Source organism: Antennarius striatus, chromosome 7, assembly GCF_040054535.1.
Source record: "Antennarius striatus isolate MH-2024 chromosome 7, ASM4005453v1, whole genome shotgun sequence".
Lineage (NCBI taxonomy): Eukaryota > Metazoa > Chordata > Actinopteri > Lophiiformes > Antennariidae > Antennarius > Antennarius striatus.
The window spans coordinates 6,175,420-6,194,856 of NC_090782.1; the positions used below are offsets into that span (position 1 = coordinate 6,175,420).

Below are 19,437 nucleotides of genomic sequence, written 5' to 3' on the forward strand. Positions count from 1 at the left end.
TACATGTTATAATAATTTAATTTTCCCTCATTTAAATTCCATACTTGTGTGAAAAATGCACATTTATTTTCTAGTTTCACAAACCAGCTGAGAATTTTACGCCCTTCAAGAAGTCAGAACTCTCAGATAAATTATTTCTTCGTTTCACTTTTGTGTTGTTGTTGTTGTTGTTTTTTATGTGTACCACTGATGTAAACCTCATCCTGCTAATAAAATCACTTCAGCTCTGTGGGTTTAATCGCTTTCCTTTGATTTATTTTTGAGTCCATGTTCTCAGCTTCACGTTATTTTATTGATGACATAAAACATTTCACGTGGGGAATGTCATCCAAACGTTTGTACTCAAACATATAAAATCATTTAGGAAAATTACACATGAGCGACTTCACTTGTTTTACTCTCATTTGACCACAAGCCAAACCTTCCTATTATGTACAGCGACCTGTAACCAAAACACATCACAGATTTGGACAGAATATTCAACACTTGTGGCTACAAATACAATGGAATGTGTCTCCACGCAGTCCAGGGGCCTCACTGCTTCTCCGGCGTGTTGTTGACCAGGGGCCCGTAGAGCCCGCTGGCGTAGCCCTGCTCTTTGTGTAACAGAGTCCTGTCCCTGATCAGGTCGCTAAAGGCGTAGTCCATCGGGGGCCTGAAGCCCAGGGTGGGCATCAGGCCGGTGGTGGAGTAGGGCGTCATGAAAGCCAGTCCGCGGCTGTGCGCGGAGTAGGCCAGCCGCAGGGGGTTCAGTCCCAGGTGGGTGCCCAGGGGATACGTGCTGGGGTCGGCCCCGAAATGAGGGGCGTTTGGCTGGAGAGGAGAAAACGCAGAGCGGTTACTGAGAGTCATGGCGCCGGGTAACAGGGGCCTTGTCGGGGTGGTGGTGGATGCGGGGGACGGCGGAGGCTGTTGTGCGTTCTGGAGCATCCTCTCGGCGGTCCACGTCTCATCCGGTCCGGCCTTGTTGGGCCCCTGAGCGCCGCTGTTGTTGAGGATCTGCTCGATGGCCTGCACCACGTCCTTACCGCAGCCCTGCAGGACCAGCTCCAGGACGCTCCTCTTGTGGCTGGGGAACACTCGGGTCAGGATGTCGATGGCGTTCATGTGTCTGGAGGCTGCGGACGACGGGGAGGGCTCCTGGTCGTCCTTGTCGGTCTCGGATCCGGAATCAGAGCCGAGGGAGCTGACGGAACCGGGAGTTTCCCCGCCGTCTTTTAACGGCTTGGAGACCGGAGAGCTGATGAAAGACTCGCTGTCCCCGTTCTCTGAACCCGATCCTCCATGTCGGGCATCCGGGGACGAGACGCCCGGGGCCGAGTCGCTTTCGTTGGACGTGGATTTCCCTCCGGACTGCTTCGGGGTGGCGGATCCGGACAGCTGACCCTTCGGAAACAGTTCGTACTTCTGGATACTTGAATCTGTGGAGACAATCAGAACATTATTGTGTGCCAAAGGGGACACCATATGCAAAAAAAAAAAAAAAAGTGAGTTTATAATGAAGTCATCACCGCTGGATCCACCAGCAGCTCTGGGCTGACTAAACTCACTATTCATTCACTATTCGTGTCACTGATTTTAGACCGGCAGTATTCCGCTACTCACCTGAGTTACTCTCACTGTTGACGGACCCAAACACTTCATAGTTGGGCCGCGGCGGTATGATGCCGTTGGCGGCGGCCAGGGCCAGTCCCTCCGCCGTCCCGTACAGCAGCTGCAGCTCCCGCGCCTCGTTCTCCTCCTGCGCCTGCTGCCGCCTCAGCGCCACTTGCGCAGCCATCACCCGCTGCCTCTCGGCGATCAGCGTGCATTTGGCGCACATACAGTCCTTCCAGCGGCAGTAGCGCTTGTGGCCCTTCAGCGCGGACACCACGCCGTGGTTCCTGCATCGGGCGCACTTCGGGGTGCGCGGGTACTTATCCGTGGCGCGCAGGAGGAGCGGAGGGCCGCGCAGGAGGTTGCCCGCCATGGACACCGGGATGGAGGCGGCGGCGGCGGCCGCTGCTGCCGCTCCTACGTGGACTTGAGAAGCAGAGGAGACTGTGGGGAGCTCCGGTCTCAGATCCATCCTCGTCTTCCTGACTGATGCGACTAAACTATGAATAAGAAAATTGTGAACGATCGATCGGGTTTAGTTAGACCAGGCACAGAACAGTTCACATCCGACCAGCGGTGATCCACATCTCTGGGCAACAGGTGAGATGGAATACACTGACAAGGCTGGAACACCAAAAAAAAAAAATCTATGATCTAAAATGTTCACGGAGGATGGAGGAAAAAGCAAAACAAAAAACAAAAACACAAGGATACAGTCGATGTTAAATCCAAAGAGAGCAGAAACTCAGAGGAACGATCATTCCTCTCTGGTGGAAAGTTAAGAGTGTCCAGGAGGAGTGGAGGTTGTTACAGGAGGAGCTGAGGTTGTTACTCGCCGCAGCATGAGACACTAACTTCCTCCAGAGATAGTCAGTGGATACAGATCCCTCTCCCCCCTCTCTATTGTTGCTTCTACGTTTTCATTAGACAAATTTGACAACAATGTGGCGTCTGTCATTGGCCAAAGGGGGAAGGAGCAATCTGATTGGCTTGCTTCTTTTTTCAACTGTGTCCACCTGAGTTCTTATTCCAAATATCAAGTGTTAAGATTCTGACGGGAAGTTCCCGGAAAGATCAAATCGATGCTGTGTACCGGGAAAAATATTCTTTATAGATTTAAAACAAAAGACTTATTTAATTTATTCTGAATGACAAGCTGCCAAACAGGACTCTAACATTAATTCAATCCCAGACCTATCCTATGAAGAACTTTTTTTTTTAATAACATCAATCAATATCACAGTAATTCTCAGGAAATATTCTGTATCACTAGACATGATCGTTCGGGTATGAAACAAATGAGTTTACGCTTCTTAATTAGTTTAAATCTTTATTGCTATTTACCCCCCCCCCCCAATATAAAGCTGAGCCGTGACCGTGTCCTCTTCAGCCCGGAAGGTAAGTATTATTTATTTTATTGCTCTGTCTGGATGAAGTCTATTTTTAATATCGGCTGCAGAACGAGAATTTGTCGATATTTATTTCAAATTATTATTTTGGAACGTGTAGTAATTTTGATCTCTTGCGCTTTGCAGTGGACGTAAATCTATTTGACATTTTCATTTAATTTTCCTTTAATTTTTTGGTGTTATATACTGATTTTAATTCCCGCAGGGAATATATTATAAAATATAAAAATTGAGTTACATTAAAATAATACTGGCTAAATATGAGTCATGCTGTCATTCTTTGGTTGTCTGGTGTCACCGATTAAATGAGCATGTGAAAGCAAAGTCCTCTGTCTTTATTTTGCTTTTCAGATGTAATCCGATATGAAACCGATTGATAACCACGATAATTCGCTTTGACACGTTTTCAAAAATGATTCTTCAGAAAATGTTGCTCATTTTATAATTCTGATTTCCACATCACGCAAAGCCGCTCAACGAAATCTGCAGGATTTGTTTGCTCTTTTTTCCGACTTTAATAATTGACAGTACCTACAAAAAAAATGCAACAAACACAAATTAAAATTTAATAATTACAAAACAGGTCTAATTTTTATTAGTCATTTTAAATATTCACACAGACCGTTTGATGTATTATTTTTCTTCTTTTTCATTTGTGTATTTTGGTATAATAATTTACTTTGTAATTATTACAAAAAAAAATTTTTTTTTTTTAATTATTATTAATATTATTATTAGTATTATTATTAGTATTATTATTAGTATTATTAGTATCATCATCTTCATATTACAATAAATACTCCTTTTCGGACACATTTTCCCGTCTTGTTTATTAATCTTGAACTGTGAGCTGTGAGGACTGACAGAGCATTTGGTTCATCTATACTCTAGTTAATATATTTATTATATTTATTATTATTATTATTATTATTATTACAGCTGATTCCTCATTTAGTGATTTATGGCGTTATCGGCTGGAACAAATGTGTGTTCCAGTAAATAGTTGGAGTAAGAATTGGCTGTTGAACTTGATGCTTAAATGTTAAATGAATTAAAATATAACTTCTACGCAGTGCGTGTGTTGCAGCGGGGGTGCGTCGTCCTCCCCTCTCCTCATATTGCTGATGATGCTGTGATGCTTACAGAGATTTAGGGAATTCCACGACGCGCAGCGCTACAAAAGGGCACCTGAACGCGAACCACCTGCTTCCTCACCTGTTCACTCAGGAGATGGTTCCTGCAGCTATTTGAAATCAGATTAAAAGTTATAAAGATGTTTTTTTTTTAATCAACAATTGTCACTTCCTTGGAGGGTGGTAACAACAGTTTTGAGAGGAGAACTTGAAGCCGTGGAAAGAAAGGCATGGCTGTGGATGTGCAGCAGAGTGTGCAGCTCTGCCCCTCCTCCTCCTCCAAGGCTCATTGTTTACTTTCTGAATCACTGTAAGCAAATGCCATCTGTTTCCCTCTCCGCTGTCATCTGCACCTTAATTACCTAGCCAACAGGCTAATAGCAACGATATTAAAACTACATCTTTTTGACATTCAAAGTAATTGTCTGCACGGCCGCCGATCTTGCGTGGATGCGCGTCCCGCGGAGCAAACTGAACGTGAAGCTCATTGGGGGAAATTTAGAGGCCGATTGTCACCTCAGGATGAATGATATAAAGATATAACATCGGTGCTGTGGTGGGATGGTCTACTGACACAGACACTTGGACCTTCCTGAATCGGATATATCAGCTCGAATCCATTTCCAGTCTTGTTAAGACCAGACTTCAGGTGACGACTGGACTGGACCGGTGTTGACCGAACTACTGTATATTTATCCAGAGAGAACTAACGCGGCTCTGATGTGAATATTATCACAAGTAGATTAATTCTAAATCATGTCAGCTCAAAATTAAATCTGGATGAACTGATTTCATCCGAGAAGTTCAGTTTCTAGGAAAATATGCATTATGATAGGGATTATATTCACTATTATTCCTCCTGGACCAATTAAAAATCCACCCCACCCCACCCCGCGCAATTAAAAGTGACTGTGAGGACTTAGAAAATCCAACATTCTTTTAACCACTTCATTAGGCATTAGGCCTATGCATCAAAAACTACGCGATGCTTTCATTTCTTTCAGGAAGGCTACAGACGAGTGGGTTTTTAACACCCTTTTAAGATCACAACAAAGGCCATGCTTGACCCAACATATGTAGCAGCATGTTTCCGCTGCCCCTGCACCCCCGGTGCGGTTTTCTAGCGGCCTCTCCCACTGCCGCTGCCCCGCCTGCAGCCCGGCTGGGCCCGGATCCCCTCCCGCGCTCTCCCGCTGCAGCAGCCGGCCCCGTCCCACAGAGGCAGAGGTTAGAGTAGCAGTTAGACAAGGGGCCGCCAAGAAAAGAAACACACGGGGTTTTTCACAGAATTATTTACACGCTTCACGGGCACACCGAGCAGGCCCGGGCTCACAGACAAGAGGCTTTTAACCTGCCACTTTACTCCAGCTCCAGTGCGCCCGGGACAGCGGATCCAACCAAACGCATTCCTTTAAGGGCGAAGTCAGGAGCCTGCGAGCGCACTAACCAGACTTCACACAACTGAAATGTTTTCTAAGTTAAGTAAAACTTTGTACTATAAAAATAAATTTAAAAAATCACGTGTTTCGTAATGATAATATATAGGCTCATGGAGACAACAACGTGCACGCTTTAAATCGGAACGCACAAGATCAGAATTATTATCCACACATATGGATCACGGATGAAGAATGGGTGCGTAAAAGTGGTTACTCAGAGAGTATACTGTCATTAATATATTATTACTATGCTGTAATACTATATACTATTAATAGTATATATCACTGGGTTGTGAACACATATATATTTAGGCTCGAATGTGATTTTAATCTTTGTCGTTGACTCTGGGCTGATATAGATGAAAAACAAACTCATTACACCTCCAGACAGCGAATGCTTCCCGAATATAATGAGTTATCGGTACATTTATCGACTAATTGTAATCAGTTACACTAAAATAATTTTTTAAAAAAACCTCGATTCCTGACATCTAAAAGTCCCCCCTCAAAAAAAAAAAAAAAAAACCAAACAGGCTGAATTTCAGTAGGACTGGTTTGAGGACAAGCGCTGCAAACACTTGAGCTGAAGAGTCTCTCACTCTTCACCCGATAGAATAACACTTAATTCTAAATGGAGGTTATCCCTGCCATGAATATTTAAAAAAAAAAAATCTGAAGTGTCCTTCTCTGCCAAATCCGTTGGCCAGCGCTCAGGCAATCCTCCTCTCTCGGTTTTGTGCCCTGGAGGTAGGTTGGAAGGGATTATCTGGTTAATGAATGGGCTACAAGTGTTCATCAACACAGCGAGATTATTGGAGTCTCGCTTTCCCTTCTGCGAGCCATACAGTGGCATATAACTCCAGCCTGTGTGTTTGTGTGTGACGGAGAGGGAAAAGAGGCACAGACTACACACTGCAGCCAATTAAAACGCACTCTCCCTGCTCTATCCCTCCACATCTGCCTTCTTTTCTCCACCGACGAATGGCGCAGAAAAGAAGGAAGCTGGTGAATAGGCGCTCATTGAGATCACAGATGGAGTATGGCTTTCTCTTTGCTAGAAATTTGAGAAACACCATTGTCCGCAATCAAAACTCAATGTGTTGGCCTACAATGGTGCCGGCTTTGAGCTGCGCCGCTTCAATTGGCCTTGTTTTTGAAACTTGAAGTGTTCAGCACAAAGACTTGGCCCTCCTAAATGTCACCAGCGCTTCACTCCAGTGTGTGTGTGTGTGTGTGTGTGTGTGTGTGTGTGTGTGTGTGTGTGTGTGTGTGTGTGTACGCGCAACCCTGAAAACACAATTAATATGAAGCTGTAATTACTCTCCTTCACGCCACTGCACCAATTCAAGACCCCACTGGCCCATTTATTGCTTTATCCCATGTGGCTGATAATCCGAATACCTCAGGTCTTTATCAGGCCTCTGTGAGAGGAACGTTATATTTAACTGAGCAACGAGCTGACAGGACAAGGGCCGCACTGACACCATAAGGCAATAACACAACAGGGACTCTTTAAACACAACTTCTATTTCTTATTAATTATAGCGCACTCGGATGATGAGGAATCCAACATTTTATTCGGGCACCGAGTTATTTTCCTGCCATTCTGTGACTCAGCCAATTTGTATTAAATTATCAACTATATAAATATTACAATTTACTGTTTTCACCTGTTAAAAAAGAGAATTTTGCTTAGTGGATGCAAAAAAAGAAGAAGCAACACTTAATGCAGCCTCGCATGCGCCTCCCCCCACCCCCACACGACAGAAAGTTTTCATCTTGATCAAATAAATTATTTTCTATATTGTGAGTCCAGATTTATATCGAACTGTTTCTCACCGTAAAACAACCAAACAATAATAACCACGATAATGTTAAAATGCATACATAAATATTTAAAAGAAGAAATACAGATAATAATAATAATAATAATGAATAAATCTTTTATGGGGCTTTCAATAAAATCAAAAGGAAATTTTTATGTGACAAAAATGGATGGATGGAAAATAATATTTAAAAAAAATCAGTGGCCTTTGTGAGTGTTTCATGGGTTCAGTAGAATGAGGCTGTAAAAGTTCTTAAACTCACAATTAATTTTTTTTTTTTGCTGATAGAATTTAAAGGTTTGCATAGCTGCTTCATATAATTTATAATATTATTTAAATAAAAATGCATATATTGGAGAGGCACCAAAAACATTCTGCTAATTCCGGCCATTTCAAGTAAGGCTATACTCGAAACAGTATGCATATATTTAAATCAATGTATGATTTTAATTGATCCTCTTTTGTTGTTGATTCACTGCTTTGATGACAAGCTGAGATTCTTGGAGTACTACAAATTAGATTTGCTCTTACTTGAGTTGACATGTGAAAGACCTCAGAGTGACATTTAGGGTCTTTTAGGGATTTAAACACATTTTAAGGACATTTTTAAAATTGGATTAGCTACATGGCTGCAAGAAAAATGTGTTTTGTTTTTATTTCAAAGATAAAAGACAAAATCTATTGTGTCATTAACAAACAGCTCTGACCAGAGAGACAGAGGGAAGAGATGACCCCTGATTTGTGCCCACCCAACAGTTTGACATGCAGAGCTTCTGTTTCTTTGGGTACAGCCTGCGTCTCTGAGAAAGTAAACTTGGGTTGACCCTCTAGGTTAGGCCAGTCTGGGATACGAGTGGAGATCCTGTGATCCAAGGAGCCGCCATGCTCTGAGATTTCAGCGAGTTCCACTTCAAAAGGAGGGAGTGGAGATCACTTGTGCCAGGAATTTTGTGGGCTGCATTCCTGACCCCAGCAGAGCTGGTTAAACATCATGGACAGCTTCCCTCTTTTGTCATCTGAGAATCAAGACAGCAACCTGATGTTACCACCACTGAATTTGTCGCAGGAAAGCCGGCATAATAAGCTGATTATCACACAGACACTGTCTCATCCCCCCCTGTTAGATTTAAGGGGTGCTGCAAACGGAGAACTGATTAAGACATTCAGCCCAAGTTTGACTAAAATGTTAAAAAAAAAAAACCTTACAAAACAAACATTAATGCCTCCTCCTTTCTGAAATACAACCGGTATTATGACATCAATTCTTTCTTATGAATACAGCATCTTCAAAAATGGGAAACTTAAATCAATCTTATTCAAATAGGTTGAATGTATTTAAAAGAATTAGCATCATTTTATACATCCTTAAGAGAATCTGTTAATATCGCTGCTCTTTTTCCAGTTGTTGAAAACCAAAAAGGAAAAATCAACGAAATAAACCTTTTACCCCGTGAAACAAAGGTTGACATGTTTGATACAGGGATGAATATTACATCTCAAAGGGCTATCGAACACCACCACCATCATCACCATCATCATCAGCTGCACTAATACATGCTCGTGCATATTAAAATACTGAAAGCTGCATGATAGAAACTGTAATGTCACACATGAGAGAAGCGTCAGTATGCATACGTTCCCTCAGGAGGACTCGTCTGACAGACAAGCAGAGATGCACCTGTCTTGTCCTTTGCTTTAAGAGCTACGTTGACCTTTCCCTTGCCCCGAGCTGCACGTGTCTGTACAACCGACACACACTCACACACATTCCAGTGACCTGTCTGTGCTCCCCTTTAACAGGATGCAGCAAATAACATTTAGCATCAGCTCAGGAAGAAACATGAGATAATTCCTTGATGACATCAGAAATGAATTTACTGGGGACTCACTGAGGAGTTCTGGTTCAGAACACTGAGTGATATTTGAACTCGGTCTCCATCATGTCTTCTGCTGTCCTGACATTTCCACAGTTAGAAGAATCAAGGGGCACTTCTAGGTCTCCCTGGGGGGCATCTCTGAAAGATCCGCCCTATTTACCACAATAAATGGATAGACTGATCAGATGCCAAAAATGGCTTAAATATTATTGTAAAGGTTTTTTTAAATACACATCTACATTTTGCTCACACTTGGTTTAAGTGTTTTCAACCAACAAGGTCTTGCTCTCAAGTTCTCCAGTCTTTTTCAGGCACATGCAAAATAAAAATATCACCAATAAATTGTCTTAATCCAGATTTCCTTGAAAACTTCTTTTTTCCCCAGCTTATAAATATTTACATTTGAGAACGAGGATATTTTTGTTTTAATTCACACACAACTATGTTTTAAATGGAAAGAGACAAAGTTGAACCAGTGAACTTCAGTGTCTCCAGTCACGCTGTCAGCGCCTTGAGCAACATCTCTCATCTGGGGAGCAAGAATGTGGGGAAGTGTGGCTGGCTGAGCACATTAGATCAACTCATTCCTTGCGTGAGAGCGAGGGTGGCTGTAGAGGAATTACCACACATTTCCACCAAGGGATGCTTGTGTAAGACACCGAGTGTGTCATACAAGTTCTCATAGATTTTCAAGGGTACTTCGAGACAACTAAATGACCTTAAAATAATTCCAGACTCCCAATCACCCACAATAACCCTCACACGATCTGATGGAAATTCTTCCTGAGATTCAGGCTATGATGATGTTGCACAGATCGGTTTAGATAAGGTCTGCAGAATTCAACTTTAAAACCAGACTAACTCAAGTTTCATAAACAGATTTAGGTTCCTTCAGCAGTTTATTTTAACCAGTCAAAATATAATATTTTTACTTATTTTGTTGTCATGCAAAAAAAATAAAAGTGTCTGAAGTTGACTTGTGTAAAGATGTTATTTTTATTCAATCTTCCTTCATTTAAGTAGTAAGTAAATTAACACAATCCATTTTTTCTCACAAGAAATGTAAATATGTATTTTTTAAAAATAAGATATTGAATTAAAAATTGCCTTTTCAAATATAAAACCGATTCTTAAAATAAAGACTTCTGCAGCTCAGAGAAATAGTGGGATCTTCATTTATCTATTACGAATACAAAAGCTATGCCTCGGTTTAGGAAAAGTGTTTCTGTTGAATCTAAATTTTTGTATTTTCTTAAGCTTTTTTTAAATCTTTTTTTTCCAAAGGAGCATCCAAGCAGACAATCCAGCACATCAGTAACACAACGTGTCAAAACAGTTGTCCACTTTAACACGACAGTCAGGATCATGAAATCATAGAGGAAACGTGCAAATTCAACACTTGTAATCATTAAGCGAAAATTATTTTCAGACACTAAATGGACTCCATCACACAAACATTTATCCCTGTCTGTCTGCCCAACAATTTCTCTATCAACTGTTAACAAAAAGTCATGAAATTATGACAGCCAGTTTGGGGCATATCACTGAACAATGTTAGTTTTGTCCAGTTTTAGTTGTGTTAGCAGCCTTTTCCCTGGAACAACTTGTGATCTCATATTTTATCTTTAGCTGTTACAGGTAGAAGGTTAATGTCAGAGGAGTTCCCTGTTAAAGCAGGAAATCTGGACTGGTGGGGTTAATGTATAGTGTGATACGAGGAAGTAATAATGTAATTTAAGCTGTCACCAGATATCCTCATATTAACTTTGATAGGTATAAAAAAAACTGATATTAGACAAGATCATCAAGGTGTTCTGGTTATCGATCTAGTTTCTGTGATCGTGTATTTCAGTTGCCAACAGTCAAAAAAGGAGCATCAACAGGAACAGCCTCCAACAACTTTGTGCTTCTTCTGAGTGGGACTTTAGTTTATGTTGTAACCTCCAGTAAAAGCAACTCTCGAGTGTCCTTGGTAAATATTATGGTCTGGAAAAGGATTTTAAAGTTGACAAAGCTTATCTATTGTCGACCCCCAAATTAAATATGTCATATATGCATATTGTGTGTGTGTATATATATATGTGTGTGTGATGATGCATTTCAACAGATTTCTGAGCAACACAAATTGATGTTCATATTCATATATTTTATATAATGTATATCAAACTAAAGCTAATACAGCATCAAACTTAAAAAGGCTCAAGAGGAAAAAAAAAACAAAAGAACTGAAAACTGAGCAAACCATTGGCTTATGGATCTGTGGATGCTGAGAACAGTGGGACCATTAAGTGAAAGGGGGGGGGAGGGGGTTGCAGCAGATGCTATAGGTGTCCCATCACATTGCAATCCCTGCAGTAGATAGCGGACGGAGGGGGGGCGAGGTGGTGGAAACTAGGGTGGGGGAGGGCAGAAAGAGGGTAAAGACTGGAGTCTGGGGAGGTTCAAGGAGCAAATACAGGTATAGATGAGACAGCCTGGAACTCTGCAGGGCAACATCCCTTTTTGCAGTTTATTTGATTTGATTTTTTTTATTACTTTTTTATTTCACACACAAAAACCATGTTCTAAAAAAGCAGCCTCTGTGTTTGTTGTGATGAACGTAGGAACACAAGGAACAAGTCCATATTTTTTATTTTATTATTTTTTTTCCTGTGACAAAGATTTGTCTTCTCAGTCTTTCAATGCTGTTATCATAGTGTGTTGTGTTTTGTGTTGTGAGAGGAAAGGATGACACAGCAGTTGGGAGCATGAAGTGTGAGAAGAAAAAGAGAGGGGGAGTTTTGGGGGGAGGTGGGTGTTTGGCTGTGTGCTTGTGATACTGTCTTTGCTCCACTGTGCAACACGTGTACACCAGGCATTCATGTGCCGCGACCAGGCCCAGGGCAGAAAGCTTTACTTGCACTTGTGTGTCACTGGATGTGCAAGCCAGTGTGTTGGAGTACATCTGAGAGGATGGTGTGTGTGTGTGTGTGGGTGTGTGTGTGTGTGTGTGTGTGTGTAGGCTCAGACAGGTGGTGGCCTATGCTTGGTGACTAGTGTGTGTGCAGCCGGTTCATTAATGAATCAGTCAGTCAGTGGGTCCTCTCAGCAACAGGAGGGACACTTCCTACTCTTTCGCCTCCAGGAACAGTGTCTCCTGCGGAAACAACTTGGCCTCCAGCAGAGTTGACCCCGGATCCAACTGGGTGATCTGACAGGAGACAAGGTGGGGGAGGGGAGGGGAAGATAGAGGGAATATATTAGACAAATCTCAAATCACATAGGTGAAAGCTAACATGGTGATTAAACAGCAACCCCAGTATTGATTAACCCAACTTCGGTTAATTATTCAGTTTTTAAATATCATAAAATAAAAAAAATAAAAAAATCTTCATATCCCAGAACCTTTCAAGTCCCCAAATTCATTGTTTATTTTTCACCTAACACCTAACTACCTTCCCCAACCCCACTGTCAATAAATGGCCTGAAAAATAAGTCAATAAATCAATAAAGTTTTCAACTTTCTCAGGTCTAGGAAAGTTTAAAAAAAAAAAGTATACACATAAACACACACGGGCGCACGCGCACACACATATGTATATAAGAGTGTTATATATATATATATATATATATTTTTTTTTTTATCGATTATTCCAAGATCATGATTAAGGCCTCTCTCTCACATTCTTGAATAAAGAGAAAATAACTATCCATCATTTACACAGATCAAAAGTGAATCCTTGTTGTTCGGAATATTTTTTTAATCTATAAGAAATAATTCAAACTAAACAGCAGGAACACTTTTTGGCAAAGGACTAATTCTTGTATTTCAGAAACAGTTTCAGCACCCAATCCACACAGGGCTGTCCTGTCCAGAACATTATCAAACGTCTCCAAACAAAGTGCTTAGTAATTTGGATAGAAAACAGAAATCAAGCTGAATAAAAATTCATGGCAAATGCTACAAAAGAAAGTCCATCTCAGAAACTCCTGAACAGTATTTCACCACGGATCAATATCAACGTGGACAACGTCTGAGCCACTCTCCTTGTGAGATCTGATGGTGATTCCCCAACATACATGCCTAGCCATCCCAACTGCAGAAGAGTGTGGCTTCATTCATTGAATGTGTGCATGTGTGTGAGAGACAGTGTGTGCATATGGTGTGTATTATTCTAACATCAAGTCTTAACAGAAATCTCGGCAGTAATCTGAGCAGCCAGAGCTTTGTTTCCCTATAAGGACTATCAAGCTTGTTTTCTTTTAAATGCTCCAAGCCAGAACAAACTGACGAAGGTTACAAGACAGGGGAGGAAGAGAAAGAGAAAGACAGAGAGAAGGGGGGGGGGGGGTGTGCGTGTGTGTGCACGCGTGTGCATGTGTTTTTGGTGGCTAATAATGACTAATTTCAGTAATGACAAAGGTCAAACAGGAATGAAGCTGATGGTGCAGAGGAGAGAAACATTTATCTCTTTCTGGAAGCAGAGGTATAATGTAGTGCCACCCACAACGCCGCTGATCAAATCAGTTGACATGAAGGGGGTTTGTCCTCGGTGTTTGTTTTTTTTTTTAAAACAATAAATTCTGACTCTTTCTCCAACACCCACCACCACCACAGTGAATCTCTTCACTTGTGTGAGCTAATCACAGGAGGGATTGTGTTACATCGGCCCAATCTAACACCTGGGCTGGAGGGGCGAGGTGGTGTGACACTGAGATGCGACCCGGGCTTATCTGATGACTGCTGCGTCAGCCTCTGATTAGGGCTCCGCTCCAAACCTCACAGCGGGATAATTAACCAGCTCCGTGTACCTGCTGTAGAAGGTTAGAGGGCAGCAGTAAAGGTCACCCTCACAACCAACAGTGTTTAGAGACCAGATCGGATGTTGTGAATAAAACACAAACTCTGGCCATGAACTGAACCACTATGTCACCTTTTTGTAGATATGAGCTGATGGATGAGGCAACCTTTAGAGTAATATGAAGATTTGATAAATATAATAGATCCATCTATCTGGTTTTGACTTATATTGAATTAGGGAAATCTCTCGTTTTTCAACAGTCGATTGTAAATACAGTCAGTGCTAGCTGATGTTGTTTAAGCACTGACTTAAAGATTTTTGTATTAAGTACAAAATATGTGAAAATGAAGAGCTGAGGAAAGGATGAGAAACAAACAAACAAAAATAAATCAAGTAAATTACTTGAAGAAGAATGAGCTACAGATGACATACCCATCATCCCGGGGTGCTTGTAAATGTCACTGTGAGCAAATGCGTGATCTTTGCCTCCATTTCCTTAATCTTTATGTAATGGCTTCAACATTTATACTCTTGACGTTCCAGCGGGGTACCAGGGAGCCTAATGCAGGCAGGGAGTGGCTGCCAGACCAACTTTATGCCCCACACTTACAGTCAGCTGCCTCACAGCTCAGAGGGAATAAGTGTGAAGAGGTAAAGTTGAGTCTGTGCGTGTGTGTGTGTGTGTGTGCGCGCGCGCGTGTTTGCTGCAGACCTATCTCATCCCATCGGTTGGGAAAGCGACCAGCAGGGCTGCTGCTGTGTTCCTTTTCCCACCTCGGAGGCGGAGTGTCGCAAATGGATGCCATGCTAATGAACTCGACAGGCTGTTATGACACCACAGCATCAGGTAGGAGTAAATGAGGCTTTGAGGTGGAGCAGGTGTGTGTGTGTGTGTGTGTGTGTGTGTGTGTGTAAAAGTGTATCTGTGGAATATGTGGAGACGTGTGTGTATGTGCGTGTGTGTTTTCTTGGTGAATTCTGGAAGTGTCTGGGATCATGGTGCACCAGGGAGAGGCATGAGGGGAGAGCAGCATCTGACTCAGAAAAGGGAAGCAGGGAAACAAGATGCCACACTGACACGGGAGACGGGCGCCATCGGTGATTGTTTACATTGTTATCCAATTAACAGACCATAAGCATGGAGGCATCTGTCAACAAACAAAGCTGTTGTTTTTCCTCTGCTCTGCCTAAGCCACATTCTCTCCTCCTGCGCCTACACCGCCATGCATGCATACATACATACATACACACATACATGCATAAGACAACATCAAGCTCTCTGCTTTGCAGTATGTTTTTAACCTTGAGTCAATAGAATTTTCATCAGCCAATTTCGATCGAATCAATGAGCTGAATTAGGGAAAGATTAAACTAATTTCAAAAAGATTTTCAGATTAACTAAATAGCATTTGTGGGCGAATTTTTGTCTTGCTTTCCAGGTGTTAATTAAAAGCACACAAATCAACGGAGTAAAAATCTGCCAAAAGCAAATTTATAATATCAGGAAGCTCAGCAAAAAAAACAAAAAAAACAAAAACTGGAATCATTTAAAGACAGATGGTAATTTTCAGCAATCTGATATTTTGTCTTTCTTTCCCCCAAAAAAGACCGTATGACAAACTAGTGTGCTAATATTAACCCCACATATCAGACATGATCAGCTACAACAGTTCAATGGAAACAACGACCCCTTCCCCCATAAAATTAACACCTAAAATGAAGATTTAAATAAATCCCATACTTTAAATCACAATAATAACTGGGGGAACACACACACACACACACACACACATGCACGCGCACGCACATACAAACACACACACGGCAATGCTCAGACGTGAAAGAAAAGAAAGGGAAAATAAACACAGGCCCTCAAGATGTCCGCTTCCAACATAATCAACCGTGCAGCTGAAATAACGCATTTTTAATGAAGCCATTACAGGCCCTACTATGTTAATTAAAACCAAATAACTTGTCTGTTTTAAACTAGTGTTGTCAAGTGTTTATTTGGCCAATTACAAAAGCAGTGGGAGATCATTATCTGCTGCCAGGAGCGTTGACAGCACGTAGCGCCAGAGTGCGAACAAAAAAGGAACAGACCAGAATACAGCACTTCAAAGGGAGAAACGCGGCGCACAGGCTGGACGGGAGGGGGAGGACTAAAGGCGGGAAAAAAACAAAACAAAAAACCAATAAACAGGGAATGTGGTATAAGAGGGGGGAAAAAAACAGAAAATAAAGTGACAAAAAAATATTTAAACAGATTGTGCCTAAAAATGCTATTAAATTTGGTAAAAGGTCGAGAGGAAGACGAGAAGAATTGCGAGAGATGGTGACTGTGGCCAGGAAGTACGGACAGAGGAGAAAGAATAAGGAGGGAAAAGGAGGAAGAGCGAGGGAGACATGGGAGGAAGTGGAAGGAGAAGACCTGTAGGTGAGGAGGGGGGCAGAAACCCTTTGGGAAAACTTTGCCTATAAAACTCCCCCTGGACAAGTGTGTGTAAGTTCTTAGTTATCCAGATCATGGCTATCCAAAACTGTTTAAATAAATCCACTGGACTTTATGAAAGTTTCTTGAAGATATTTCACCTCTTATTCAAGAGGCTTCTTCAGTTCTGAAGAACCGATTGATTTACACAACTTTTTATCCGCCTGGACATGTTTTTAATCTAAAAATACTCCAGACGGTTCTGCAAGAGTAAAGTTAAATTAAAGAGTAAAAAGACTTGGTTCTCCTTTAAAATAAAATAAAAAATCTAGTAATTTGGAAACATGGTTGGTGTCGGAGTGAACTTCTAGAGGTTTCATCTTCCCACGGTTGGATGATGGACCCTGACGCACCGACAAACTGTCCTCCATCAGCAGAAAATTAAACTCCATAAATGCAAATCACAGTGAGTCGAATGCTGCGAGGCTGTGGTAAGATTATCGCAGGCAACTTTTTGAGTGAAAATTCTTTTAAAATAAACAGCAGCATGTCTTCCTGTGATTATATGATTCATTCAGATAGCAGGACAAGAAAAATAAAACAAACCAGTATAACAGATGTAAAATCTATTTTAGCGCAACACATCGCTTCTCCTGTGCTGCTGTTTATTTTTCTTGCATCTCTGGTTATGTCTAAAAATTATTCAGACCCATTCACCGGCAGAGCTGGAAGATGGATTAGGAGGAGGTGAAATAGAGAACAGTATCACAGTGAGAAAACATTTACATCGGTTCAACAGTATTTGGTCGTCTGTGAGTGGCAGAGGAGGAAGAGCCGGGTGCCAATTATTAGACCGGCAGTCTAAACATGTTCACCACAAGCTGAGCGAAGAAGATCTCAGCGGTGATTTGTGCTCAAGTATCAAAGAAAAAGTAGGAAATTATTGAATGAAAACCTGAAAACTGAAACACTAGAATTCTCCCCCTCCTTCCTCTAACTTCGTGACAGTCATAGAAACAGAGAAACAGAGAAAGGGTTAGTTTCCTGAGCACGACTAAGCCTAGTACAAATGATGCCAGTGTAAGGCCTGCTGTAGTGCTGAAGAGATAAGCCACTCATACCAAATGTTGAGGATGAGACTCTGTCCAAAAACTGGAAACTATTCGACACCTACTCACAAAAGAAGGATGGGAAAACTCGGGACTCAAAGGCATCTGATCTGAGGCTAATGTTTGATTTCAATCCGTCAAAGGTTACGAAATGGAAATGAACTTACTGACTGACGGTTTGGGTCTCTACTCCAGGTCAATAAACATTCTGGCTTCAGCCTAAAACATTCCACACACAACTTCGCTTGACTTTCTCAGGTCGGAATGAATCGATCTACCGATTTGCGTTAAACGTGAATGGACGGAAAGGAAATGAAGGAGGACGACAAGGAGGGAACCGGCAAAAGAAATAGTGACACTGCACAAAGCTGCTGAAAACTCAAAAGACGAATGAAGGTTTCAACAGTTGTGCAGCATTACAAATGCAATAGTGGTCTATCCTCTATCCTCTGATCCTGGCAGAACAACAGTGAGAGCGTCTGGACGGGATGGAGGCTTTCGATGCTCCCTCTCATTTAATTACAACACAGAGCTGCAGGATTAGACAGGGGCCTGTGTTCACAGCCTCATACTGGCACTACCACTGAGCTGTTTCCCTGCTCTCGCCTTTCTGTTTTGTGGAATTATCTTCCATCTTCCTCTTTTTAATATCTTCTCCACTTGTCTTCTCTAACCTTCCCTCTATCAGACTGTTTCTCTGATTAAATCTCCTCTTTGTTTAGGCTTTCCTCTTCGCTGTTCTCTTTCCGACTAGTTCTGCAGTCATCATCCTCGTCTCGCTTCTCTACCCCTCTAATCCTTCCATCCTGTTTTTGCCGGAATTTCATCTGCGATGCAGACACATCTTTATCTCTGTCTCAAACACATGTTTACTCTTGATTACAAAGAGACAACTGTGAATCCTTTAAGTGACAAAGTTGTGAGCGGGGCATGTGTTTGCTTGAAAATATTTGTGCATGTGTTGAAGTGTGTGATTGTGATGAAATGAAGAGTGTGAGCTACGTGTTAATGTGTGTGTTAGTTTGAGGTGTTTGTGCCCCAGTGGTCTCTGCAGACTACGATGGCACAGTGCCTGGGCAAGCCTACACACACGCACATACACACACCTCTATACAACCAACAAACACCCACCCAGCCATCCATATGCACTCCACTCATGATTAATGGAAATCCCATTTTGTTTCCAGCAGCATGGCTAATTAAACCGGTAGTTAAAACAGTGCTCATTAGCTTGCTGCCACCGATCGCGGCGACCAGGCCCTCTAATGACTGGTTGTAACCGCCTGGAAGCTGCCACGTATCAGCAGAGGAGCCACAGAGAATACCCCTGTTAGTGCTGACAACTGTATCTTAATGCTGTCATGGTGTACTGTATTCACAATAGACTGATACTAATTAATATTCTCTGAATAATACATGTGCACAGGTGGATGGATATAGAGTTGGCTTAACTTGCTCCGTCACAAGTACGAGTAAACAAAAGCAGTGATACAGCAGCGCCGCGGCAGCACATAAGAAAGAGAAGACAATAAAGATAAAAGGACAAAAATAAATCACCAGTCCTCCATGACAGATTGTTTTAACTACAGTCGCTGCAGCAGTTATCATCTGAGGTTCAGCCCAGGTCCAAATAGAAAAGCCAATTGCAGCTGCGGATCTCACCAGCAGAGATGTGAGCTGAGGCCAAGAAGCCTTCATAACCTGCTGCTACTCTTCTTCAGCAAAGACTAATTTAGCACTAGTTGGCACGAGTTCATAACTGTTATGAAATCACAGCACAAAAAAAATTAAAGAGGATCACAAGTTCTTTCTTCACCATGACTTCAAGACCTACAGCAT

General features: G+C 42.0%; 2 protein-coding genes across 2 annotated transcripts in view; both read right to left on the reverse strand.

Annotated features, from left to right (window-relative positions):
• Positions 1 to 496: 496 nt before the first annotated feature.
• On the reverse strand, positions 497 to 2,068 carry dmrta2 (DMRT-like family A2). Its single transcript, XM_068320052.1, has 2 exons — positions 1,606 to 2,068; positions 497 to 1,421 (listed from the first exon to the last, which is right to left on the reverse strand). The coding sequence occupies exons 1-2, from the start codon at positions 2,066 to 2,068 to the stop codon at positions 535 to 537; spliced, it is 1,350 nt and encodes a 449-aa protein (XP_068176153.1). The 3' UTR covers positions 497 to 534.
• A 9,404-nt stretch (positions 2,069 to 11,472) lies between these two features.
• faf1 (Fas (TNFRSF6) associated factor 1) overlaps positions 11,473 to 19,437 on the reverse strand; it is a 59,378-nt gene continuing 51,413 nt past the window's right edge. The window contains exon 19 of the mRNA XM_068319287.1: positions 11,473 to 12,470. Coding sequence (XP_068175388.1) covers positions 12,387 to 12,470 — 84 coding nt within the window. The 3' untranslated portion in view covers positions 11,473 to 12,386. The remainder of the gene's footprint in view (positions 12,471 to 19,437) is intronic.